At 47.2% G+C, this 27632-nt stretch overlaps 2 protein-coding genes across 6 annotated transcripts in view; one reads left to right on the forward strand and one right to left on the reverse strand.

Moving 5' to 3' along the window:
• The window catches only part of LOC140422076 (uncharacterized), a 329884-nt gene extending 302514 nt beyond the window's left edge, over positions 1-27370 (forward strand). For 2 of the 5 annotated variants that reach the window (XR_011947246.1, XR_011947247.1), the window contains one exon: positions 27004-27370. The gene's annotated coding sequence lies outside the window, so the exon portion shown is untranslated. Of the gene's footprint in view, positions 1-24886; positions 25293-25314; positions 25423-27003 lie in introns of those variants that run through there. The other 3 variants (XR_011947243.1, XR_011947244.1, XR_011947245.1) reach the window with 3 other exon arrangements.
• Positions 14468-22333, reverse strand: LOC140417976 (uncharacterized). Its single transcript, XM_072501407.1, has 2 exons — positions 22311-22333; positions 14468-21625 (listed from the first exon to the last, which is right to left on the reverse strand). The coding sequence occupies exons 1-2, from the start codon at positions 22331-22333 to the stop codon at positions 20455-20457; spliced, it is 1194 nt and encodes a 397-aa protein (XP_072357508.1). The 3' UTR covers positions 14468-20454.
• Positions 27371-27632: the final 262 nt, after the last annotated feature.

Consider the following 27632-nt stretch of genomic DNA (forward strand, 5'->3'; position numbering starts at 1 on the left):
GTGCTGCTAGAATAAAACTGAAAGCTTGGGACTCTGAAAAGCATCCCAGTGGGATAGGATCCAATCACCGCCTGTTACCTCGGAGCACAGCCTTTTGGACCAATTCATTGGCCACCAGCGAATCAATCAAACCGAGTCCCAACCCCAATTCTCACACTGGTGCCGAAAGATCTTCAGCTCCAGTTTAAACCAGTACAGGCACTTGGATTCTTCTGCTTGAATTAAAGATACAGGCTGCTTGCCTTAAAGTGACATGTCCATTAATCATCCATGGACCAAAAATGTAACGGCAAAAATAAAAGAAAGGGGAAATAAGGTTATGAAAAGGAAGGGCCCTTATAGCCGGTACAGCAAGTGATTAGGAAGGTGAATGGAATATTGTTATTTATTGCAAAGGGACTGGAATATAAAAGTTGGGGTGTTTTGCTGCAGTTGTACAGGGCCTTGGTGACGCCATGGGCTGGATTCTCCACTGGCGAGATTCTCTGTTGCGCCGGCAGCGCACTCACACCCGGGGATTTCCAGGCGACGGGCTGGCAACAATGGGAAACTCATTGGCCGTCTGGCAGGACAGAGAATCCCGCTGCTGGCAGGGATGCGCTGCAGGACAGAGAATCCCGCTGATGGCAGGGATGCGCTGCAGGACGGAGAATCCCGCTGCTGGCAGGGATGCGCTGCAGGACGGAGAATCCCGCTGCTGGCAGGGATGCACTGCAGGACGGAGAATCCCGCTGCTGGCAGGGATGCGCTGCAGGACGGAGAATCCCGCTGCTGGCAGGGATGTGCTGCAGGACGGAGAATCCCGCTGCTGGCAGCGATGCGCTGCAGGACGGAGAATCCCGCTCCTGGCAGGGATGCGCTGCAGGATGGAGAATCCCGCTGCTGGCAGGGCCGCGCCGCAGGATGGAGAATCCCGCTGCTGGCAGGGACCCGCCGCAGGACGGAGAATCCTGCTGCTGGCAGGGATGCGCCGCAGGACGGAGAATCCCGCTGCTGGCAGGGATGCACTGCAGGACGGAGAATCCCGCTGCTGGCAGGGATGCGCTGCAGGACGGAGAATCCCGCTGCTGGCAGGGATGTGCTGCAGGACGGAGAATCCCGCTGCTGGCAGCGATGCGCTGCAGGACGGAGAATCCCGCTCCTGGCAGGGATGCGCTGCAGGATGGAGAATCCCGCTGCTGGCAGGGCCGCGCCGCAGGATGGAGAATCCCGCTGCTGGCAGGGATGCGCTGCAGGACGGAGAATCCCGCTGCTGGCAGGGATGCGCTGCAGGACAGAGAATCCCGCTGCTGGCAGGGACACGCCGCAGGACAGAGAATCCCACTGCTGGCAGGGATGCGCCGCAGGACAGAGAATCCCGCTGCTGGCAGGGACACGCCGCAGGATGGAGAATCCCGCTGCTGGCAGGGACACGCCGCAGGATGGAGAATCCCGCTGCTGGCAGGGACCCGCCGCAGGATGGAGAATCCCGCCCCATATTCAGAGCACTGTGTACAGTTTGGGTCTCCTTATTTCAGAAATGAGATAATTGCATTAGAAGCAGTTCAGAGGAGGTTGACTCCCAGATTCTGGAATGAGGGGGTTATCGTCTGAGGAAAGGTTTGACAGGTTGGGACGGTATCCATTACAGTTGAGAAGAATGAGAGATGATCTGATTGAAACACGTGAGATCCTGAGTGGAATTGACAGAGAGAATGCTGAGAGAATGTTTCCCTTGTGGCAGAGACTAGAAATAGAGGAGACCCGGTTAAAATCTGAAATGTCCAAGCAGCCCCCAGTTCATGAGCAATAAATTCTGGTCCAGCGACTCCCACATCCCATTAAGAATTTACAAAACTCTCTCCACAAAACCTCACTCAATTTCACTCCATTATTGTCCAGTTCTGGCTCTGCCTGGGGTAACATCTACTCCATATTTTCTTCTCCTGAAGGAGCACAGTGAGTTCTAGGTTACTGGTACATTAGGACAGATGCTTCAAGCAACAGATCAAACATGGATGTGAAAGATTCTCCAGCTCTCTCTTTGTGGACAGTTCTTACTCAGTATTATTTCTCCCAAGCCCTTCATTGTCCCATTATCGCTTTAATTTCACTCCCACTTTGCCCCTGTCCAGTGTGTTTAATTCTATCCGGATTGTTTTAAAGTCAGTTTGTCTCTGGAGTGTGTCAATGTCTTGATGATGTCACAATGGTGTCTCAATCTCCTGGCCACATTAACCATTTCATCGCCTGCTGTGTCTCCAGTTGCTGTGTGTGTTTGGGACCCGGCCTTCAGTCCATTTCACCGTGAATTTAGGCTTGTATTTTTCACATGTAACAAATCACATCTGCACACCCACACCGGTATCCCCAAATCATGTCACATTTTTTAAACTCTCGGATACTCTGAAGATCAAAGTGAGTGTCTGTCTGTCTTATCTGCCCTGTTATGATGCTGATATTTCATGTTGTGTCCAAGCTTTCAAATGTGGATTTCTTTAAAACAAAGTTCATGGGCCAGGATGTAAATATTTCCAGGAGAAAGCGATCAATTTATTAATCCCATCTAAACATTCCAGACTTTCACTGGAACACAGGTGGATACCAGATTGATATAGGTTTGCCTTTCAGTCGTCAATGGTCAGACGCCCTGTACCATTTGCCAAACTGGACTATTTGACGAACTGCGTGTTTTAATTAACATTCCTCTTTCCTCCAGTTGCTCCACTGTGGGTAAAATCCCTTCGGTTGAGGATGGGTTGATGGGTATTGTTTGGTACACGGTGGAACATTACCAGTGAATGATGCTGGTTCCATCTGTAATTGGCCACAATCATTCTTATCTTTTGCCACATTGGATGTTCATAAAGCTGATCTTTCATGATGATTCTGATTGACCATGTTACTGTCCCATTTTCAAAGCTTAAGGGAGAATTCAATTAGGATAAAATATCCAGACCCAGAATAGCCTGGTCCACTGGGCCTATCCAGACTGAAGATATCAATTCATATGAACCAAATTCTATTGACATGGGTTGAGTTCTTTTAATAGTATAATTATAATCTTTATTATTGTCACAAGGAGGCTGACATTAACACTGCAATGAAGTTACTGTGAAAATCCCCCAGTCGCCATATTCCGGCACGTGTTTGGGTACACCGAGGGAGAATTTAGAATGTCCAATTCACCGAACAAGCATGTCTTTCGGGACTTGTGGGAGGAACCCGGAGCACCCGGGGGAAACCCACGCAGACACGGGGAGAACGTGCAGACTCCGCACAGACAGTAACCCAAGTCTGGAATCGATCCCGGGTCCCTGGTGCTAACCACTGTGCTACCGTGCCACCCCATTAATAGATTGTAGCATTTTCCCACCTTCTGATGTCAGGCTAATGGGTCTGTGGTTCCCCGTTTACTCTCTCCCTCCTTAAATCCTTCCAATCTGCAGGAACCATTCCAGAATTTACAGAATTGTGAAAGATGATCACCAATGTATCCACTATCTCTACAGCCGCCTCTTTCAACACTCTGGGATGTAGAGCATCACGTTTGAGGGTTGATTAACTTTCAACCACATTAATTTCTCCAGGACTACTTTTTTACTTATTAATCTCATTCAGTTCTCAATCCTCAGGCTTACTACTATTTTGGCCACTTTATGAGCCTCTTCCTTTGATCTAATGGAATCTTTAACTTTTCTTGTTAGCCGCGGTTGCATCACTTTTCCTGTTGGATTTTTTTCCCTAAAGGAATCAATTTTGGTGTATATATGTGAAATGATTTGCAAAAATCCCAGAAGACCATAGGCTGCTCTCCCCTCTTAGAGAACGAGAGAGAGACAACTGGTGGTTTAACCTGAGGGTCACCACACCTCAGGCGAGGGGCAATGTTGCGAAGGTGGACCCTTCATGGATAAGCTCAGCCAGTACGACAGTTGAATCCCTGATATTGGAGTCACTCTGCATCATGAACCAGCCATCCAGCCAACTAAGCTAACTGACTCCCCCAGTAGATGAATAATAATGCCTGAAAATATTAGCTATTGCCTGTCTCCCATCATACCATTTAATGTGGTTTCCCAGTCGACCTCAGACAACAAGTCCCTCATACCCTGATTGGGTGTTCACCCAGATAAATTAAACAAAAAACATGTAACCACCAATGCCCATCTTCATGGCAATGTGGCATGATTTAAGGGGATCCAAACAGAAATGCAAACTGAATATCTTCTCTCTTCGAAACACCGCCTCACTCTGTGATCCAAGTGAAATTTGAAACCAGGTATTCGCAACAAGGCTCAAAGAGCGTTAGTCCTCTGGAGGCAAAGCCATGGGACTGCCAAGTCGAGCAGAACAAAACCCTCCGACCCTCCCCAGTGACCAACTGACAGAATGAACAAAATGCAGTCCCGGATGTAACTGAGAGCAGAACCAATAACAGCAATAGCCCCTGTAATCACTTTGAACTTGTTGGTGTCTCAGCAGGTGCGATGAATCATGGATTCCCTTCCAACACAGAGGTGAATGACCTCTCCCCAGTGTGAATTCGCTGGTGAGTCCACAGGTGGGATAACTGGGCGAATCCCTTCCCACAATGAGAGCAGGTGAATGGCCTCTCCCCAGTGTGAACTCGCTGATGTGTCTGCAGATTGGAGAACTGAGTGAATCCCTTCCCACACTGGGAGCAGGTGAACGGTCTCTCCCCAGTGTGAACTCGCTGGTGACTCTGCAGGTGGGTTAACTGAGTGAATCCCTTCCCACACTGAGAGCAGGTGAATGGCCTCTCCCCAGTGTGAATTCGCTGGTGTTTCTTCAGTCTGGAAAACAGAGTGAATCCCTTCTCACACACAGAGCAGGCCTCTCCCCAGTGTGAATTCGTCGATGAGTCTCCAACTCAGATGGGAATCTGTATCCCTTCCCACAGTCCCCACATTTCCACGGTTTCTCCATGTTTTGGGTCTCCTCGTGTCCCTCCAGGATGGACAATCAGTTAAGGTCTCGTCCACACACAGAACACACAAAGTGTCCGGTCTCTCCCCGCTGTGAATGGTGCAATATTCGTTCAGGCTGTGTAAATGTTTAAAGCTCTTTCCACAGTCAGTGCTCTGGAACACTCTCACTCGGGTGTGTGTGTCTCGGTGCTTTTCCAGTCACATTGATGTTTAAAATATTTTGATGCTGACAGATTCGGCAAACATTTCTCCTTCTAGATTCAAAGGCCGGTGACATTCAGATCCCAAGGTATCGAGTGATTCTGTGGGACCGAGACGTGACAATTGAGATTTCTGTCTGGAATTCCTCCTCTTGTAATATCTGTAAAAGGAGTTTTCAAAGTCAACACTCAGTACAGGATAGAAATTCAGAACAGAGAATTCTAGTTTCTATGGAACATTCCTTCCTCTCATTCCCCAATACCTCGTCTCCAGGGAGCGGACTCGGAGGGGCAGGGTATCGGAGCAGTGACTGTAGGAAGGATGAGCTGGCTGACCACTGCACCCTGGTACAGGAGGGGGGAGGAAATGGTAGTTGTCGGGGATTCTATAATATGGGGAACTGATAACATCCTTTGGAAGCAGGAGCGAGAGTCCCACATGGTATGTTGCCTGCCCAGTGCCAGGGTGAGGGGCATCTCTAACCGGCTTGAAAGGATATTGGAGAGGGAGGGGGAGGATCCAGTTGTTGTGGTCCACATTGGGACAAACAGTATCAGCAAGACTAGGAAAGAGGACCTGTTTGGGAATATCAGAAATTAGGAACAGAATTAAAGAACAGGTCCCAAGGATTATAATCTCTGGATTATTCCCTGAGCCACGTGCAAATTGGCATAGGGATGAGAAAATTAGAGAAGTAAACACGTGGCTAAAGGAGTGGTGCAGGAAAGAGGGGTTCCATTTCACGGGGCACTGGCATCAGTATTGGGACAGGAGGGATCTGTACCGTTGGGACGGTCTCCACCTGAACCGATTTGGGGCCAGTGTCCTCGTGGAAAGGATAAATAGGGAGGTCAGAAGGACTTTAAACTAACAAATGGTGGGGGAGAGGAAGGCCTCAGGGGAACTCAACACAGTTCCAAAAACAAATAGCAGGATGGTCTGGACTGGGTACCAAATATACCGGTTATAAAGTTTACAGGAGGGACAGAGAATATGGCAGAGGGGGTGGAGTAGCCTTACTGATTAGAAATACTATCACCTCAATGGTGAGGATTGGATTTGTTTATTGTCACATGTACCGAGATACAGTGAAAAGTATTGATCTGTGTACAGTTCAGACAGATCATTCCATACATGAGAATACACAGGGCAAACATCAATACACAATGAAAATACATAGACACAGGCGTCCGGTGAAGCATACAGGAGTGTAGCACTACTCAGTGGAGGAGATGTGTGAAGAGATCAGGTCAGTCCATAAGAGGGTCGATTAGGAGTCTGGGAACAGCGGAAAAGATGTTTTTGAATCTGTTAGAACATACAGTGCAGAAGGAGGCCATTCGGCCCATCGAGTCTGCGCCGACCCACTTAAGCCCTCACTTCCACCCCATCCCCATAACCCAATAACACCTCCTAATCTTTTTGGTCATTAAGGGCCATTTATCATGGCCAATCCACCTAACCTGCACGTCTTTGGACGTGTTCTCAGACTTTTGTATCTCCTGCCCGATGGAAGAAGTTGGAAATGTGAACAAGCCGGGTGGGAGGGGTCTTTGATTATGCTGCCCTCTATCCCAAAGCAGCGGGAGGTGTCGACAGAGTCAATGGATGGGAGGCGGGTTTGTGTGATGGACTGGGCATGTTCATGACTCTCTGTCGTTTCTTACAGTCTTGGACCAAGCAGTTGCCAGGCCAGGCTGTGATGCTGCCAGGTCGGATGCTTTCTATGGTGCATCTGTAAAAGTTGGAAAGATTCAATGTGGACCTGTCGAATTTCCTTAGTTTCCTGAAAAAGTAGAGGCGCTGTTGTACTTTCTTGGTCGTAGTGTTGACGTGGGTAGACCAGGACAGGTTGTTGGTGATGTGCACACCTCGGAATTTGAAGCTGTAGTCAATGAATAGGAGACTGATGTCGGAGTCCTTGTTGTCGAGATGCTCCAAGTGAGTGTAGCGCCAGGGAGATGGCGTCTGCTGTGGAGGATATAATGAGGGGAAGGATCCAGCGAAGACCATGGGCTGGATTCTCCGTCGGCGGGATCCTCCGCTTTCCGGCAGCGCACTCATGCCCGCGGACTTCCCGACAGCTTGGGGGTGCCCACAACGGGAAACCCCATTGGCCAGCTGCCAGGACGGAGAATCCCCTCCCACATGGGTGGAACTGAGGAACAAAAAAATCTCAAACTGTAATGGGTGTTGTGTATCGACCGTCTGGTTAGCTCGGAGGTGCTAGATTGTATAAAGGCAGAAATTAGGCGAGTGTGTAGCAAAGGCAGAGTAGTATTAATGGGGGATTATAACTGACACACAGATTGGGAGGGGCAGACAAGCAACTGTCAGAAAGGGAGTGAATTTCTGGAATGTGTCTGGGATAGTTTCCTGCAGCAATATGTTCCAGATGTAACAAGGGGACAGGCAATATTAGATTTAGTTATGAGTAATGAGCCCAATTTAAGTAGCAGCCTAACTGTGCACGAACATTGATCAAATAGTGATCACAACATGATTGAATTCAGTGTAGTGTTTGAAAGTGAAAAGCACATTACAGACAGTAGAATTTTAGACTTGGGTAAGGCTGACGTTAACGGGATGAGACAGGGACTGTCCTCGGTAAACTGGGGAGATCGGTTACTGGGTCAAACAACTGAAGATAAGTGGAGAATATTTAAACAAACATTTAACGAGATACAGAGCAAGTATATACCCCTGAGAGGAAAAGGCTCCATTTCACAGAAAAAAAACAGCCACGGACAAATAAAGAGGTTAGGGACAGCTTAAAACTAAAAGAAATAGCGCACAAAAATACAAGACACAGGACAGATCCAGACGAATGGGATAGGTACAAGGACCAGCAAAGGATCACAAAGCAGCTTGTAAGCGCAACTAAAAGGGATTATGAAAGGAAACCTGCAAGGTTCATCAATATCAATGAGAAGAAATGTTTAGTTATATAAAGGGAAAGCGGGTGTGAAGAGCAATGTCGGCCCAGTAAAAGCTGGAAATGGAGATATTGTCGGTGATAATGGGGGAATGGCAGACACGCTGAACAATTACTCTGCCTCAGTATTTACAGTTGAAAAGTGGATAACTTGCCAGAAGTCCCGAAAAAATTAATAGTTGATAGAGGACAGGGACTTGATACAATTAACATAATGATACCGATACCATCACTAACTAGGAAACTAATGGAACTGAAGAGTGACAAATCCCCAGGACTTGACGGTTTCCATCCGAGGCTGTTGAAGGAAGTCGGGGAGCACATTGTAGATGCCCCAACGATAATTGTCCAGAGTTCCCTAGATTCAGGAGTTGTCCCTCTGGATTGGAAAATTTCATTTTTTGAAGTGCGGATACACCAGCGAGTTCACACTGGGGATAGGCCATTCACCTGCTCTTAGTGTGGGAAGGGATTCACTTTTTAAGAAGGGTGAAAGGGGAGAAACAGGGAATTACAGACCAGTTAGCCAAACATGACATGGTAGCACAATGGTTAGCACTGTTGCTACACAGCCCCAGGGACCCAGGTGCGATTCCCGGCTTAGGTCACTGTCTGTGTGGAGTCTGCACGTTCTCCCTGTGTCTGCGTAGGTTTTATCTTGGTCCTCCCACAAGTCCCAAAAGACGTCCTTATAGGTGAATCGGACAGTCTAAATTCAGTCCCTCAGTGTTAAGCCTACTTGTGACACTAATAAAGATTGTTATGAACATCTATGGTGGGGAAACTGCTGGAATGTATAATCAGGGATAGGGTAACTGAACACTTTGAAAAACATTGTTCGATCAGGGACAGCCAGCCTGACTTATTTTACTGAATCTTTTGAGGAGGTGACTAAGGTAGAGGACAGGGGACTGTCTATGGATGTCATTTATACGGACTCCCAGAAGGCATTTGATAATGTCCCACACAAGAGACTGTTGGCTAAGGTGGAAGCCCTCGGAGTTGAGGGCAAATTATTGACACGGTTAGGAAATTGGTTGAGTGGCAGGAGAGTGCAGGGATATGGGTATTTAATACGGGACAATGAAGAGTATAACACCGAGTTGTAGACAAACAAAACTGATTTTATTTAACATTAACTATATACACAGCTCCAGTTGCTGAGTTAGGAGAGATTACTCAAATTTGACCTGTTGCACTTTTCAGGATTAATTTCAATTTGCCCCTGTTCTGCCATCTAACCAGCCCGTCCATATCATCCTGAAATCTGAGGCGTTCCTCACCATTTCCCACACCCCCAATTTTTGTGTCATCTGCGATCTTATCATATCTCCAACATTCACATCCAGATCATTGATGTATGCTCCGAACAACATGGAACCCAACACCGATCGCAGTGGAACACCATTGGACACAGGCTTCCAGTCACAAAGACAATCTTTGACCATCACCCTCTGCCTGCTGCCAGGAAGCCAATTTTGGTATCAATTTGCCTGGAGCCCATCTTGACCAGTCCCCCATGTAAGACCTTGTCACAAACCTTACTGAAGTTTTTCTGGGCTACATGTGAGCGGCACGGAAGTCCAGTTGGTAGCACTTTGCTCCACAGTGCCATGGTTCCAGGTTTGATACCCGGCTTGGGTCAGTCTGTGTGGAGTCTGCACGTACTCCCCGTGTCTGTGTGGGGTTCTTCCGGGTGCTCTGGGTTCCTCCCACAAGTCCCGAAAGACGTGCTTGTTAGGTGAATTCGACATTCTGAATTCTCCTGAGTGCACCTGAACAGGCGCCAGAATGTGGCGACTAGGGGATTTTCACAGTAACTTCATTGCAGTGTTAATGTAAGCCTACTTGTGACAATAAAGATTATTAACTGCACTACCCTCAACGACACGCTTAGTCACCTCCACGGAAAATGCAAATGAAATAGAATCCACAGAATCCTTCTGCACTGACCCTCTGATGGAGCATGCTACCCAGGTCCACTCCTCCTCTCTATCCCCTTAAACCCACCTTACCTTTTGGACACTAAGGGACAAGTGTTCATGGCCAACCCACCTATCCTGCACATCTTCTGGACTGTGGGAGGAAACTGGAGTGTCCGGAGGAAACCCATGCAGACAGGGGGAGAATGAGCAAATTCCACACAGTGTATACCTTAGATCTCTTCCTTTCCAATTCCCCACCCTCTTCCTTCAAACCAACTTTCCCTTTCTGATTTCCTGCTTTCAGAGACTCAAAGACTTAGAGTCAGAGAGTTTTACAGCAGAGAAAGATGCTCTTCGGCCCATCGTGAAAATCCTACCTGTTCAGCCACAGCAGGTCAAAGATGAAAAGAGAGAGCAACAACTCAGCACTTCATGAAGACAGGTAGCCATTTGATCTGACCCTCACTGCTACCAGCTCAGATACAACACTGCACAAACTTAGCAGCCATTATAGAGTTGGGATCAGCTGTGGTGAAACACTGGACTGGATCCAGGACAGGGTGAAATATAGTTTGCTTGCCAGTTCATTGGAGGGTGTGGTCAGAGATGGATGCTGCTTCGGGTGGATCAGATGAGGATTTTAATAGGCACTGATGAGGGTGTATATTGAGATGCTGGGTGGATTGTCTGGCTTGTCAGACAGTCTCCTCTTCACTGTCAAGCAGCATGTAGAGGTCTGGCTCCAAGTCTCCAAATTGGCAGAGGACATTGTGCAGAACCCTGTCCACAACCTCAGCTCCATCTCCTTGTTCTGGTGCAGAACCAGAGGCACTGCTATTGCTGCTCTGAAACCTGTTACAGTCTTTGTTTGGGTAGGTCTTTATAAGACATAATCTTCCTTTGACAAAGCCATGCTAACTATCCTTTTTAAAAATAAATTTAGAGTACCCAATTATTTTTTTTCCGATTAAGAGGCAATTTAGCGTGGCCAATCCACCTAACCAGCACATCTTTGGGTTGTGGGGGTGAAACCCACAGACATGCTGACTATCCTTAATTAGTTCTTGCCTTCGCAACAGAGATTAATTCTGTCCCTCAGAATATTTTCCAATCATTTCCCGACCACTCAAGTTAAACTCACTGGTCTGTAATTTCCTGGATTTTCCCTACTTCACTTCTTGAACAATGGAACCACATTATCGGTCCTCCAGTCCTCTGGCACCGCTCCTGTGGCCAGAAAAATTTGAAAATTGTCAGAGTGTCTGCAATCTCCTGTCTTGCTTCCCACAGCAGCCTGGGAAACATCTCATCTGGGCCTGGGGATTTAAACAAGTCACCAATTGAAGGGCAGAATAAGCACATAAATTTAATGGGGAGAAAAGGAAGTGTTTTACTTACAAAGGTGAGAGGAAGTTTCAGTCTGTGTGAAGCTGGAGGAACAACAGGTTTTCTGGGCAGACAGTGAAGGAAGCTCCGTGCAGCCAGTGACACAGGCCCCAGACTGATTGGCTGAAGGATCAGCGCCTGTCCAGTCCTCCACAGGTTCCTATTGGCCAATCTCCCTCATGGAAACAATGAGGGGCGGATCTCGGCCCACGTGTGGTGGGCGGGTATTTGACCTCCCGATGCTGAGCTGTTGTCCAATCCGGAGTATTTTGTTTCTGTGACCAGGGGTGTTGCTTCCAGTGTGCTGGGAACGCCCCTCTGAGTCATTGTGACGTCCCAAAGAAGCCCTGCCTGAATCACTCTGTTCCGCGGTGACGTCTCCGGGTTCCAGTGCGCAGGCCCAGCGGGCGCACACGACCCCTCCTTTTGTTCCCCCTCCCCCTTCACATCCTGCAGACAAGGTTTCCAGGCAACCGGCTGACGCTTCCGGCCAGAGCGAGAACTCGCCCAGTGATCTCCATCTCCACCCAGCCCGGGACTGCGCATGTCCAAGGGAGATAGGGAACTGCGCAGTGCAGAGGAGAGCCCACCCTCTGACCTTCCTGCTCAGGTATTGGCTCTTGAGAAACTGAGAGGACCGAAAGGACTTTGGTCCTCCAGCCAATCAGAGCACTGCCTTTGTGTGAATGAAGATTGAATGAAGCTTCACACAGACTGAAACTTCCTCATGTCTTCAACATCAATGAGTAAAACACTCTTTTCTCCCCCTTTCCATTTCTTTTCTCATTCTGACCTTCAATTGGTGCCTTGCAACAACTGAAGGGAAAGGAAGTGAATCCAGGGAGGGTGCAAACTCTGTAAAGCTTGACCCAGGTCTCTCTCTCTCTCTCTCTCTCTTAAAGACATTGACATCCTTTGCTCCCTCAGCTTGACACAATTATTTGGCTAAAAGGATGGTCTCTTTCCCAATGTTCACAATTAAAGGGCTGGTTTCCCCAGGAGATGGCTGACATTTAAGGGTCAGTAAATTAATATTAGCCAGAGATATGTCTAGTGTTGTTATATGGTACAGATTAGATATATTATTTATGGTTCTGTAAAGTACATTTATTATTTCTAGTAGTGTAATATTGTACTGTAACTACATCATATATTTTCAGTAATCTGTCACCTCACAGGGTTGTTAATCTCGGGATTTCTCTTCCACAGGGACCAGTGGAGTCTAGAGGTCATTGAATATATTCAAGGATGAGTTAGACAGATTTATTTTTTCAATTTAAAGTGCCCAGTCTTTTTTTTTCAATTAAGGGCCCCCATCCCTTGGACATGTGCAGTTCCGGGCCATCTGCCTGCATGGCAGATAGAGCAGTTTCTCCAGCACGGGGGAATTGTGGGAGCTGTGGCCGCCCTCACTTGTTTGGAGCCCAATATCTAATCTCCTGGGACTGGGATGAAAAGTGGGGGTGGCATTGACCTCAACCTGACACAAAGTACATGCAGGTAGTCACTGGATTTGATTGTGACACCCCCCCCCCCCCCCCCCGCCCTCCCCAAAACATTGAAGTCACCAAGGAATATGAGGGTAGTGTGGGTAAATGGTGCTGAGGTCGATTGGCCATTGAGCTCATTAAAGGATGGGGCAAGTGGGCCAAATGGCTGACTGCAGCTCCTATTTGTTATGATCTGTGTCCAGGACAGGAAGCAGTGAGCATAGATCTGTCAATCAGTCTGAATCAGCAGCTTCAGGAGAATTGGGAGGGAGAATGGAGGGAGAGTGTGTGGGATGGATGGGGAATGAGAGAGGGAAGAATGTTCCATAGGAACCAGAATTGTCTGTTTTGAATGTCTATCCTGTACTGACAGTGCTGACTTTTGTAAATTGTTTTTCCAAGAGATTAGAAGTGGAGGAATTTCAGAGAGAAATCTCAAATGTCACATCTAGATCTGACAGAGTTATTCGATTCGTTGGGATCTGAATATCTTTGGCATTTGAATCTAGAAGGAGAAATGTTTGCTTGAGCTGTCGGCATCAACAGATTTTCAACACCATTGTGACTGGAAAAGCACCGAGACACACACACCCGAGTGAGAGTGTTCCAGAGCACTGTCTGTGGAAAGAGATTTAACCAGTTAAGTACACTGAAAAAACATTGCAGCATTCACAGCGGGGAGAGACCATACATGTGTTCTCTGTGTGGGTAAGGCTTCAATTGTCCAACTTCGAGAGACACAAGGATACCCAAAACATGGAGAAACCATGGAAATGTGTGGACTGTGGGAAAGGATTCAAGGCCCCATCTGCACTGGAAGCTCATCGACACTTGGGGAAGGCCATTCACCTGCTCTCTCTATGGGAAGGGATTCACTCAGATATCCAGCCTGCAGGCACATCAGGGACTTCATACTGGGGAGAAGCCGTTTACCTGCTGTCAATGTGGGAGGGAATTCAGTGATTCCTCCACCCAGCAGAGACATCAGCGAGTTCACACTGGAGAGAAACCATTCACCTGCTCTCAGTGTGGGAAGGGATTCACTCAGTTATCCAGCCTGAAGTTACACCAGCGAGTTCACACTGGGGAGAGGCCGTTCATCTGCTCTCAGTATGGGAAAGGATTAAATTACTCATCCACACTATGGAGACATCGACGAGTTCACACTGGGAAGAGGCCGTTCACTTGCTCTCAATGTGGGAAAGGATTCAATTACTCATCCACACTGTGGAGACATCGACGAGTTCACACTGGGAAGAGGCTGTTCACTTGCTCTCAATGTGGGAAAGGATTCAGTGATTCATCACACCTGCTGAGACACCAACAAGTTCACAAGCGATTACAAGGGTTGGAATTTGCTGTTATTGTTTCTGCTTCAATTACATCCAGGACTGCATTTTGTTCATTCTGACAATTGGTCAATGGGGAGGGTCGGAGGGTTTCTTTCTGCTGGACTGGCCGATCTCCCGACTTTGCCTGCAGTGGGCTGATGCTCTTTGAGCCTTGTTGCGAATACATAGTTTCAAATTTCACAAGGATCTGTTGTACCAAAACCATAGTGTGTCTTTAACCCTTATACGATGGACAAATGACCATAAGTTGTATCATACAATAATATACTTTATTTACGATCACACAATTGTTACTGTTAATTAATCACACACACATGCAAGTTGAACTCTAAGCTAATGCACACAAGACCTTAACTTAACTTTCAAGTGACTGGCAAGTACGGGGCAGATATGGCCTTATCTGGAGTCCGCAGTCTGGCAGTGTTGAAAGTCTGTTGCTGGTCGTTGTTATCCTCGGCTCGGGTCCTTCCATCGATGGCGTGGATGGTTTTCCTCTTCGGTCGGTGAAGGGTCACTGTTGTTGGTTACTGTTGAGAGCTGCTGTCGAGAGACCGAATGGTGGGCTGCGCAGCACCTTTTATCCCCAGGAGTTTGAGCCCCTTTGGGCGGTCCCAGGTGAAGGCCCAATCAATCGATCAGGGCTTGATCACCTTGATCGATAATGTCCAATTAAGTCCGCTACCTTGTCCGCGGGGCTTGTCCCGACCGGCCATGTCCGTTGGTGTCCGAGGCACATAGGCCTTCCCAAATGAGGAAAACGGACGCCACCAAGTCTGCCATTTTGTCAATTTCCATTTAAGCCCATTGTCCCGGGATGGCCTTTCAATGGCCTTTTTCCTGGGCTGTTAGCAAAAGTCTGGTCTGCAGCTTTTTGTCTATTTGGATACTGCAGCCTTGTAGAAGCCAGGTATTTCGAATACAACTAGTATAGGTAAAAGATAGCTGTTTAATCATGAGTGTTGAGCCCCAGTTTTAAATACCCATTTATACAGCATAATTCACTTTTACTGAGGTCCGTTGTTCTGGCAAATGCATATTTTCAGAGTCAGTGTGACATTAAAACAGCACAGTTGCAAGATAATTTGACACTGCTTGTGCTAATTGTCAAGGACAGGGACTGAATACCATAGCAACAGGAAGGCACCATTGTTCACAATGCAGATAACAGCTGGGTCAGAAAAGCTAATGTTGCACATTGAAGATGGACGGCTTGCATCAAATCAAATGTGTTTGAGTCTAACCCAAACCAATTAGGATTATATTGGGGTGTGATTAGATGGCTTAAGACAGATTTGAAAGTGTATAACTGAAAAGTTTCCGCCCGCCATTTTAGTGTTGTCTCTCCTTAATTTTTGTCTTTGATTCTGTCAGTGAGTCTTTCTGTAGTGTCTTTGTGTTGTGTTGTCTTTCTGTTAGTTTTGTCCTTAATAGTCTTTCTGTTAGTTTAGAGATGTCTGTTGGGGGTTCTGTCAGTCTGTGTCAGTGATGTAATGCACTTTTGACTTTGAGTTTGAGTTTAGCTGAAGATTAGCTTTCTCTCTCTCTCTTCATGTTTCATTGCCAGACTTTGACCGTTTAAAAGTTACTTTTGAGCTGTCTGCCTAAGCAAAGAAAGATAATGCCTGTAATTCTCTGAAAGCTTTGAATTGTCTACGAATTGCCTTTTAAATGACTTTCAAATTGTAATCAAGTGACTACAAATAAAACAATTATTTTTGGCACCTGAGAAGTTTTAACTGAAATTTCTGCTGAGTTCCAGTATTCGCAAAGTGCTACTGGTAACCGAATAGCAGAAATGATATAAATTCCTTCAACTTTACACAGTCGAATAATACAAGGAATCGAACAACTTGGCATAGTTCAGAAATATTACAAATCTTACAACTTGTCGTATTGCGCCAGGACTTTGATTCATCAACTAAGCTTCCCCCAACTTGGTGTAGTTCGACAGGTTAAGATCCCATAAATTACAGATTCTTACAAGCCTGTCTGTCCCAGTACTTGGCCACTTTTCCCAGCATCCTTTGCCAGACTCCACTTTAGGCGGCCACATATCCCTCCTCTTGATCCTGAACGCGAAGCGTGGTAGATCACAGACTTAGAACCAATACCTGCCCAGCATCCCCAGTCACCTGTCTATTAAGTAAGGCCCTAACACTAAACTCAGTTACATATTACAGATACTACTCAAATTGAACCTTACAATTACACACTTAACTATATGGGCAGCTGCTGCTCTACATCCCAGAGTGTTGAAAGAGGTGGCTGGAGAGATACATTGGTGATTATCTTTCAAAATTCAATAGATTCTGGAATGGTTCCTGCAGATTGGAAGATGGTAAATGTAACCCCAATATTTAAGGATGGAGAAAGAAAATGGGGAACCACAGACCCATTAGTCTGACATCAGTAGGAGTGAAAATGCCAAAATCTATTATAAAGGATGTGATAACATACGAATTAGGAGCTGGAGTAGGCCACTCGGCCCCTCGAGCCTGCTCCACCATTCAATAAGTTCCCGGCTGATCTGATTGTAACCTCAAAACGACATTCCCGCTGACCCCCCCGATAACCTTTCACCCCCTTGCTTATCAAGAATCTATTCAACTCCGTCTTCAAAATATTCAAAGACTCTGCTTCCACTGCCCTTTGAGGAAAAGACTCATAACCCTGAGAGAAAAAAGTTCTCCTCTGCCTTAAATGGGCAAGTTATTACTTTTAAAGTGACTCCAATTTCTAGATTCTCTCACAAGAGGAAACATCCTTTCCACATCCACCCTGTCAAGGCCCCTCAGGATCTTATGCGGTTCAATCAAGTCACCAAAACTCAGTTGTACACAAGCCCAGCCTGTCCAATCATTCCTCATAAGACCAGCTTCCAATTCCAGATGTGAGTCCAGTAAGCCTTCTCTGAACTGTTTCCAACACATTTACATCATTCCTTAAATGAGAGCAATACTGTACACAGTGCTCCAGATGTGGTCTCACCAATGTCCTGTAAAACTGAAGCATAACCTCCCTACTTTTGTATTCAATTCCCCTCACAATAAACAATAACATTCTATTAGCTTTCCTAATTACTTGCTGCACCTGTATACTCGCCTTTTGTGATTCATGCTCTTGGACACCCAGATCACTCGGAGTCTCAGAGCTCTGCAATCTCTCACTATTCAGATCAAAAACTTTTATATTCTTCTGGCAACATGGACAATTTCTAATTTTCTCACATTATTCTCCATTTGACAGATCGTTTCCCATTCATGTAACCTACCGCTATCCTTTGTAGTCTCCTTATGTCCTCTTCACAAATTACTTTCCTACCTATCTTTATACCATTGGAGGGTCAGAGCAGGAGTTGGCCATCCAGCCCATCGAGCCTGCACCGCCATTCAATACGATCATGGCTCATCATCCACTTCACGGTAGCACAGTGGTTAGCACAGTTGCGTCACAGCTCCAGGGTCCCAAGTTTGATTCCGTCTTGGGTCACTGTCTGTGCAGAGTTTGCATTTTCTCCCTGTGTCTGCGTGGGTTTCCTCCGGGTGCTCTGGTTTCCTCCCACAGTCCAAAGATGTGCAGGTTAGGTGAATTGGCCATTCCAAGTTGCCCTGTGTCCAAAAGGTTTGGGTGGGGTCACTGGGTTACGGGGATAGGATGGGGTTGTGGACTTAGGTAGGGTGCTCATTCCAAGGGCCGGTGCACACTCAATGGGCCGAATGGCCTCCTTGTGCATTGTAAATTCTATGATTCTATGATTCAATGTCTTTTTCCCCACACTATCTCCATATCCATTTGTGTTATTGATATTTAGAAATCTAGCAGTTGGGTGGCACGGTAGCCTCACGGCACCAAGAACCCGAGTTCGATCCTGGCCCCGGGTCACTGTCCATGTGGAGTTTGCACATTCTCCTAGTGTCTTGTGGGTCTCAGATCCACAACCAAACTTGTTGTGCAGCATTGGTGAATTGGCCACACTCCACTGCCCCTTAATTAGAAGAAAATAATTTATCAAACAAACAAAAAAAAAGAAATCTGTCAGTCTCTGCTTTAAACACACTCAGTGACTGAGCTTCCACAGCCCTCTGGGGTAGAGAATTCCAAAGATTCACAACCCGAGGAGTAAAGAAATGTCTCCTCCGAGACCGGTCCTAAGTGACTTCCCCCTTAGTTTGAAATTGTGTCCCCTGGTTCCAGACGCTCCAACTCGGGGAAACATCTCACCTGCACCCACCCTGTCTATTCCTTTATGGATTTTGTAAGTTTCAATGAAATACCCTCTCATTCCTTAGAACTCTAGAGAAAAGAGGCCTAGTTTCCCCAATCTCTCTTCCTAGGACAGTCCTGCCAAATCCGGAACAAGTCTGGTGAAACATTGTTGCTGTTCCTCTGTGGCAATACCTTTCCTAAGGTAAGGGGAGTAAAACTGCACACATTACTCCAGCTGTGGTCTAAGCATTTCATAATGATCAATGTCAAGGCCACTGGATGGTATTCACTGAGGCACATTGCCTGGTTCTTCTTTGGCACCGGTATGATGGTGGTCTTCTTGAAGCAGGTGGGAATCTCAGGACTCCGTCAGGACCCGCCGTTTTCCGAGGGTTCACTTTCAAGAAGGCCAATCTGACTTTGTACGCTGTGACGGTGGGCATGGGTGTGCCCAAGGCTGCTTGGGGCAGATGACAGGTTTGTTGGTTTCCTGCTCGAAATAAGCATAGAATGCATTGAGTTTGTCAGGAAGGGGTGCGCTGTTGCTAAAGATTCTACTCGGCTTTGCTTTTTAGCGCATTATGTTGTTTAAGCCTTGCCACAATCGATGAGAGTCCATGATTCTCGCTTAGTCTGGACAACTCTTCTGTTGTCTCTTGGCATCCCTGTTGGCTTTGCAGAGGTTGTACCTAGATTTTTTTGTATAGGTCACGGTTGCCTGACTTGAACGCCTCAGACGTGGCCTTCAGCCGAGAGTAAATCTCCCGATTAAACCATGGGTTCATGGGTAACGTATGTCCTACCTTCTTTGACACACAATCTTCTACAGACTTGCTGATGAACTCTGATGGTGCTGGCATACCCGTTTAGGTTAGCTGCCGAGTTCTTGAATATGGACCAGTCGCGTAGGAGCTCTTCGGTTGCCTCGGACCAGCATTGCACGACCTTCTTAACCGGATTCTCCCGCTTAAGTTTCTGCTTGTATGCCGGGAGAAGGAGCGCCATCTTGTGGTCCGATTTTCCGAAGTGCAGTCAGGGGATGGATCATCAGGCGCCCTTGATGTTTGTGTAGCAGTGGTCAAGGATGTTGGGGCCACTGTTGGGACAGGAGATGTATTGGTGGAATTTTCATAGATTATCATAGAATTTACAGTGTAGAAGGAGGCCATTTGGTCCATCGAGTCTGCACCGGCTCTTGGAAAGAGCACCCTACCCAAGGTCAACACCTCCACCCTATCCCCATAACCCAGCAACCCCGACTAACACTAAGGGCAATTTTGGACACTAAGGGCAATTTATCATGGCCAATCCACCTAACCTGCACATCTTTGGACTGTGGGAGGAAACCGGAGCACTCGGAGGAAAGCCATGCACACACTGGGAGGATGTGCAGACTCCGCACAGACAGTGACCCAAGTCGGAATCGAACCTGGGACCCTGGAGCCGTGAAGCAATTGTGCTATCCACAATGCTACCGTGCTGCCCACTCTTGAGGTTGGCCTGGTTGAAGTCCCGGCCACGATGAACAAGGCCTCCGGGTATTCTGTTTCATTGTTATTTATAGCGGTTACAATTCATCAAGCGCCTTCTTCACTTCCGCCTGGGGTGGGATGTAGACCGCCGTGATGATGGCAGGAGTGAACTCCGTGGAAGGCAGTATGGGCGGCACTTCACAGTCGGGTATTCCAGGTCCGGGGAGCAGTAGTTCGCCAGGGTCGCTACGTCCGAGCACCAGGAGGAGTTGACGAGGAGACAAACCCCTTCACCCACTCCAGGTTCAGTCCTGGATGTGATTAACAGCAGGAATAACAGCAGAATCTAACCCATCATCACTTGTGAACCATTTGGTGTCTCAGTATGTTGGAGGACTGAGTGAATCGCTCCCCACAGTGAGAGCAGGTGAATGGCTTCTTTCCAGTGCAGTGAGAGCAGCTGAACAGTTTCTCCTCAGTGTGAATGCGCTGGTGGGACATCAGTACCCGAGAGCTTTTAAACCCACTCCCACAGTCGGAGCATTTAAAGAGTCTCTCATTGGTGTGAGTGACATTGTGGCTCAGCAAGTGATGACCGAGTGAATCTTTTCCCAGTTGGAGAGGTGAACGGGCTCTCCCCGGTGTGACCTCGCTCGTGTTTCATCAGGTTGGTGGAGGTTCTAAAGCTCTTTGTGCAATGAGAGCAGCTGAACGGTCTCTCCTCAGAGTGAATGCGCTGGTGGGACATCAGTAGCTGAGAGCTTTTGAAACCCCTCCTGCAGTCAGAGCATTTAAAGGGCCTGCTCTTGGTGTGAGTGACATTGTGTTTCAGCAGGCTGGATAATTGAGTGAATCTCATATCACACACAGTGCAGATGAACGGCTTCTGCCCGGTGTGAACTCTCTGGTGTCCCTGCAGGTGGGGTAACCGAGTGAATCCCTTATCACACACAGTGCAGATGAACGGCTTCTGCCCAGTGTGAACTCTCTGGTGTCGCTGCAGGCTGGATAACCGAGTGAATCCCTTCCCACAGTCAGAGCAGTTGAATGGCCTCTCCCCGGTGTGAACTCGTTCGTGTCTCCGCAGGGTGCCAATGTCAGTGAATCCCTTTTCACACTGAGAGCAGGTGAAAGGCCTCTCTCCAGTGTGAACTCGTTCGTGTTTCCGCAGGCTGCCAATGTCAGTGAATCCCTTTTCACACTGAGAGCAGGTGAAAGGCCTCGCCCCAGTGTGAACTCGTTCGTGTCTCCGCAGGTTGCCAATGTGAGTGAATCCCTTTTCACACTGGGAGCAGGTGAAAGGCCTCTCCCCAGTGTGAACTCGTTCGTGTCTCCGCAGGTTGCCAATGTCAGTGAATTCCTTTTCACACTGAGAGCAGCTGAAAGGCCTCTCCCCAGTGTGAACTCTTTCGTGTCTCCGCAGGTTGCCAATGTCAGTGAATCCCTTTTCACACTGAGAGCAGGTGAAAGGCCTCTCCCCAGTGTGAACTCGTTCGTGTTTCCGCAGGCTGCCAATGTCAGTGAATTCCTTTTCACACTGAGAGCAGGTGAAAGGCCTCTCCCCAGTATGAACTCGTTCGTGTCTCCGCAGGTTGCCAATGTTAGTGAATCCCTTTTCACACTGGAGAGCAGGTGAAAGGCCTCTCTCCAGTGTGACTGCGTTGATGCCTTGCGAGCTCGTGTGGGGCAATGTATCCCTTCCCACAATCCTCACATTTCCATGGTTTCTTCATGGTCCGGGTGATCTTGCGTCTCACCGCGTTGGACCATCAGTTGAAGACTCGTCCACACACAGAACACCTATACAATCTCTCCCTGCTGTGAATGGTGCCGTATTTTTTCAGACTGTGTCACTGGTTAAAGCTCTTTCCACAGTCAGTGCTCTGTAACAGTCTCACATGGGTGTGTGTGTCTCGATGCTTTTCCAGTCACACTGATGTTTAAAATCTCTTGAAGCAGACAGAATAGACAAACATTTCTCCTTCTAGATTCAAAGGCCGATGATCCCAAGAATGGAGTGACTCAGTCAGTTCTTGACGTGATATTTAGTTGGAGATATCGGCTTCAAATTCCTCTCGTTCAAACTTCCTGCAAACAGATTTTACAATTGTAATCATTGTTAGTACAGGATAGAAACTCAGAACAGACAATTCTAGTTTCTATCGAACATTCTTTCCTCTCTCTTTCCCTGAAATGCTCTAAATCTCAATTCCACACAATCTCCCTCCATTCTCACTCTGCTATAACTAATATTCGCCCTCCAAATTCTCCTGAAGATGCTGATCCAGGCTGATTGACAGATCCAAGCTCACTGTATCCTGTCCTGGGCACAGAGACCTGTATTCACTTACTTTCCCTTCCAATTTTCCTGAAGGTGCTGATCAACAAATCTAAACTCACTAAAACCTGTACAAGAGTAGAGATTCTCCATACATTCTCCTGATTAGAGATAGGGAAATTCTGAGGAAGAATTTTATTTAGTCATGGAGTAGTCATGACAGGGAACTCACTGCCCACAAGGGTTGCGGAAGTTGAGATGATCAATAATTTAAAATAAAATAAGATGGTTACTTGAAGAAAATAAACTTGCAGGGGAACAGGAATATCGAGGGGGAATGGGACTGACTGGATTGCTGTGGAGAGTCAGCATTGACTTGAGTTACCAAATGGATTCCGTCAGTGCTGCAATGGCTGTATGACTGGATATATATAATGTAGGTACAGTACTATATCACAAAACTGAAATAATAATACATATATTTTATTACAGAACCATCAATAATATATATAATACGTACCATATAACACTAGACATATCTCTGTCCGATATTACATTTTTAAAAATGTATTTACGGGATGTGGACAATGCTGGTTAGGCTGGCATTTATTGCCCTTCCCCAGTTGCCCTTCTGAAGTAGCGGTGAGCTGCCTTCTTGAACTGCTGCAATCCTTTAGGTGTAGATACATCCCCTGTGCTGTTGTTTTTAAATTTGTTTTTTATAAATTTAAAGTACCCAATTCATTTTTTTCCAATTAAGGGGCAATTTAGGTTGGCCAATCCACGTCCCCTGCACATCTTTGGGTTGTGGGGGCGAAACCCACGCAAACACAGGGAGAGTGTGCAAACTACAAACGGACAGTGACCCAGAGCCAGGATCGAACCTGGGACCTCGGCGCCGTGAGGCAGCAGCGCTAACCATTGCTCCACCATGCTGCCCTACATCCCCTGTGCTGTTAGGGAGGGAATTCCAGGATGTTGCCCCAGGGACAGTGAAGGAACGACAATATATTTCCAAGTCAGGGTGGTGTGTAACTTGGAAGCGAACCTCCAGGTGGTGGGGTTCCCAGGTATCTGCTGCTCTTATCCTTCTAGATGGTAGTGGTTGTGGGTTTGGAAGGTGCTGTCCGAGGAACCTTTATGAGTTACTGCAGTGTATCTTGTAGATGGTATACACAGCTGCTACGGTTTGTCGGTGGTGGAAGGTTTGAATATTTGTGGAAGGCGACGCAATCAATGAGGCTGCTTTGTCCTGGATAGTGTCGAGCTTCTTGAGTGTTGTTGGAGTTGCACTCAACCAGCAAAGTGGAGCGTATTCCATTACACTCCTGACTTGTGCTTGTAGATGTCTGGTAGACAAGCTTTGGGACATCAGGTGGTGTGTTACTCGCCGTAGGATTCCCAGCCTTTGACCTGACCTGGGAGCTACAGTATTAATATGGCTAGTCCAGTTCAGTTTCTGATCAATGGTACCCCCAGGATGTTGGTTGTGCGGGTTTCAGCGATGAGAATGCAACAATGTCAAACGGTGGTGGTTAGATCCTCTCTTGTCGGAGATGGTCATTGCCTGGCACTTGTGTAGCGCAAATGTAACTTGCCACTTATCAGCCCAAGTCTGGATATTGTCCCGTACTTACTGAATTTGGACATGGACTGCTTCATTATCTGAGCAGTTGAGAATGGTGCTGAACATGTTTGCGGATGACTGCACAATCACCACTTCTCACCTTATGATGGAAGGGAGATCATTGATGAAGCAGCTGAAGATAGTTGGGCCTAGGATTCTGCCCTGAGGAACTCCTGCAGTGATGTCCTGGAGCTGAGATTATTGACCTCCAATCACCACAACCATCTTCCTTTGGGCCAGGTATGACTCCAACCAGTGAAGAATTATCCCCCGATTCCCATTGACTCCAGTTTAGCTGGGGCCCCTTGATGCCACTCTGTCAAATGCTGCCTTGATGTCAAGGGGAGTCACTCTCACCTTACTTCTGGCATTCAGCTCTTTCGTCCAAGTTTGAATCAAGGCTGTAATGAGGTCAGGAGCTGAGTGACCCTGGCGGAACGCAAACTGAGCATCCAGGGGCAGGTTATTGCAGAATAAGTGCCACTTAATAGGACCTTTGATGACTCCTTCCATCACTTTGCTGATGATGGAGTGTATTCTGACAGGGAAATAATTGGCGGGGTTGGATTTGGCCTGTTTACTGACCCTTTAAATGCCAGCCATCTCCTGGAGAAACCAGCCCTTTAATTATGAACATTCGGAAAGAGACCATCCTTTTAGACAGACAAATAAATGTGTCAAGCTGAGGGAGCAAAGGATGTCAATGTCTTTGAGAGAGAGAGACCTGGGCCAACCTTTGCAGAGTCTGCACCTCCCTGGATTCACTTCCTTTCCCTTCAGTTGCTGCAAGTTACCAATTGAAGGTGAGAATGAGAAAAGAAATGGAAATGGGGAGAAAAGAAAGTGTTTTACTCACAGATGTTGGAGACAGGAGTCTGTGTGCAGCTCAAACTCATTCAGGGTTGGGGGAACAACAGCTTTGCTCGGCAGAAACCTCCATGTCCAACTTCCGCATTGAGACAATGGGGGAGTTCTGATTGGCGGAGGGGCAGAGTCTTTCCGGTCCTCCAAGTATTCCCATTGGCCAACGCCTGAGTGGAAAGGTCAGCGGAAGTGAGCTCCACTGCGCATGCGCAGCCTCCCCTCTCCCCTGAGATATGCGCAGTCCCGGGTCAGCGGAGGGGGAGATCACCGACGGCCGGAACTGTCAGCCGGTTGCCTGGAAACCGTCTCGAGGATGTGTTGGAGGAGAGGGAACAAAGGGTGGGGGCGGGGTTCGCGTGTCCGCGCGCCGGCGTGTGCGCACTAATGCAGTGACGTCACCCCGGAGCGGATTGATTCCTATTGGCTGATTTAGAGGATCAGCTCCTTTGTGATGTCACAATGTGGAGGTTGAACAATGGGTTTCAGACTAAAACTTCCTCCTCTGGACAACATCTGGGAGCAAATCAATGTCTCCCCTTTCAGAAGTTCATAATGTGGAGATGCCGGCGTTGGACTGGGGTGAGCACAGTAAGAAGTCTTACAACACCAGGTTAAAGTCCAACAGGTTTGTTTCGATGTCACTAGCTTTCGGAGCGCTGCTCCTTCCTCAGGTGAATGAAGAGGTATGTTCCAGAAACATATATATAGACAAATTCAAAGATGCCAGACAATGCTTGGAATGCGAGCATTAGCAGGTGATTAAATCTTTACAGATCCAGAGATGGGTTAACCCCAGATTAAAGAGGTGTGAATTGTGTCAAGCCAGGACAGTTGGTAGGATTTCGCAGGCCAGATGGTGGGGGATGAATGTAATGCGACATGAATCCCAGGTCCCGGTTGAGGCCGCACTCATGTGTGCGGAACTTGGCTATAAGCTTCTGCTCGGCGATTCTGCGTTGTCGTGCGTCCTGAAGTCCGCCTTGGAGAACTTGCCTGGTGATTGTCACGCGATGTCCGTTCATTCGCTGTCGCAGCGTCTGCATGGTCTCGCCAATGTACCACGCATCGGGACATCCTTTCCTGCAGCGTATGAGGTAGACAACGTTGGCCGAGTCGCACGAGTACGTACCGCGTACCTGGTGGGTGGTGTTCTCATGTGCAATGGTGGAATCCATGTCGATGATCTGGCACGTCCTGCAGAGATTGCCATGGCAGGGTTGGATGGTGTCGTGGTCACTGTTCTGAAGGCTGGGTAGTTTGCTGCAAACAATGGTTTGTTTGAGGTTGCGCGGTTGTTTGAAGGCAAGTAGGGGATGACCTTGGCAAGATGTTCATCTTCATCGATGACGTGTTGAAGGCTGTGAAGAAGATGTAGTTTCTCCGCTCCGGGAAAGTACTGGACGACGAAGGATATTCTGTCGGTTGTGTCCCATCTTTGTCTTCTGAGGAGTTCATAGGTATAGGAGCAGAATTAGGCCATTTGGCCCATCGAGTCATGGCTGATCTCATCCTGGCCTTATCTCCACCGTCCTGAGAGTTCTTCAGAACCCTTCAACCCGATTAAAAATCTGTCCAACTCCTCCCTAAATTTACTCACTGTCCCAGCTCCACCACACTCTGGGGTAGTGAATTCCACAGATTCACAGCCCTTTGGGAGAAGCAGTTTCTCCTCAACTCTGTTTTGAATAGAGCTGCACTGTGGCCCAGTGGTTAGCACTGCTGTCTACGGTGCTGAGGACCTGGGTTCGATCCCGGCCCCAGGTCACTGTCTGTGTGGAATTTGCACTTTCTCCCCATGTCTGCGTAGGTTTCACCCCCACAACCCAAAGATGTGCAGAATAGGTGGATTGGTCACACTAAATTGCCCCTCAATTGGAAAAAAAATAATTGGGTACTCTTAAAAAAAAATTTTTTTTTTAATTAAAACTGTTTTGAATTTGCTACCGCTTACCATAAGACTATTACCTCTCGTTCTGGAATGCCCCACAAGAGGCAGCAGCCGCTCCAAGTCCACTTTATCTTTCCATTTCTTTTCTCATTCTGAGGGGACATTGGTGACTTGCAGCAGCTGAAGAGAAAGGAAGTGAATCCAGTCTGTATGTTCCACACATTTTGAGTTCAGTAATATAGACATATTTATGCCTGGCAGTCTGCATGGAGATTTTCAGGCCTCTCCAAAACGGGAAGCAGTGAGCAGGGATCTGCCAGTCAGTCTGAATCAGCACCTTTAGCGAATTAGGAGGATGAATATTACAGAGTGAGAATGAAGGGAGAGTGTGTTGGATGGAAACTAGAATTGCCTGTTCTCAATTTCCATTTGTAAATTCCTTTTACAGGATATTAGATGAAGATTTTCAGAAAAAAACCTATCGCCACTTCAGGATTTGGAAAAGTCACTTGGTTTATCGGGACCTGAATATCATCAGGAGAACCATCACTGCAAAAGACACTTCTGGGGTGAAGGTTTGCCAGTCAGGCAAAGGAACAGAATGGAAATAAACACAGGAATGAAGAATCACATTGGGCTGGTTCCAGGAGAATTGAGTGACAACTTCAGCGACGTAACCATGGAGTGTGATTTTTGATTGCCTTAAAAGTAAAAGGGCATCATTCTCTTTATAGTTCAAGGGATACATTCCCTATAAAAATAGTGTTTAGGCATTGTTGTTTCTAGTTTGTTGCAGTAAAGTCATAAAACCTGAAGTTTTTGTCTTACGACTCATTAATTTGTTCACTGGGTTTAGAATTTATCTTTCAAAATTCCTGATCTTTTCAGAGATCTTACACAGTTGGTTTTGAGTCACAAGTTTCAACTTTCCATTTAAGCCTCAGGCAACTTGCTGTCTCTCTGTTGTTCGTGTCAATGACAGCCTAGTAACAGAGCTGAGGGCTGGAGATGCTGTGACCCCTTGTCGGAGCTGGAATCAATAGAAAGAAGAACCATAGTTTCTGGTTGAGCTTTGTG

This window comes from Scyliorhinus torazame, chromosome 5 (assembly GCF_047496885.1).
Source record: "Scyliorhinus torazame isolate Kashiwa2021f chromosome 5, sScyTor2.1, whole genome shotgun sequence".
Taxonomy (NCBI): domain Eukaryota; kingdom Metazoa; phylum Chordata; class Chondrichthyes; order Carcharhiniformes; family Scyliorhinidae; genus Scyliorhinus; species Scyliorhinus torazame.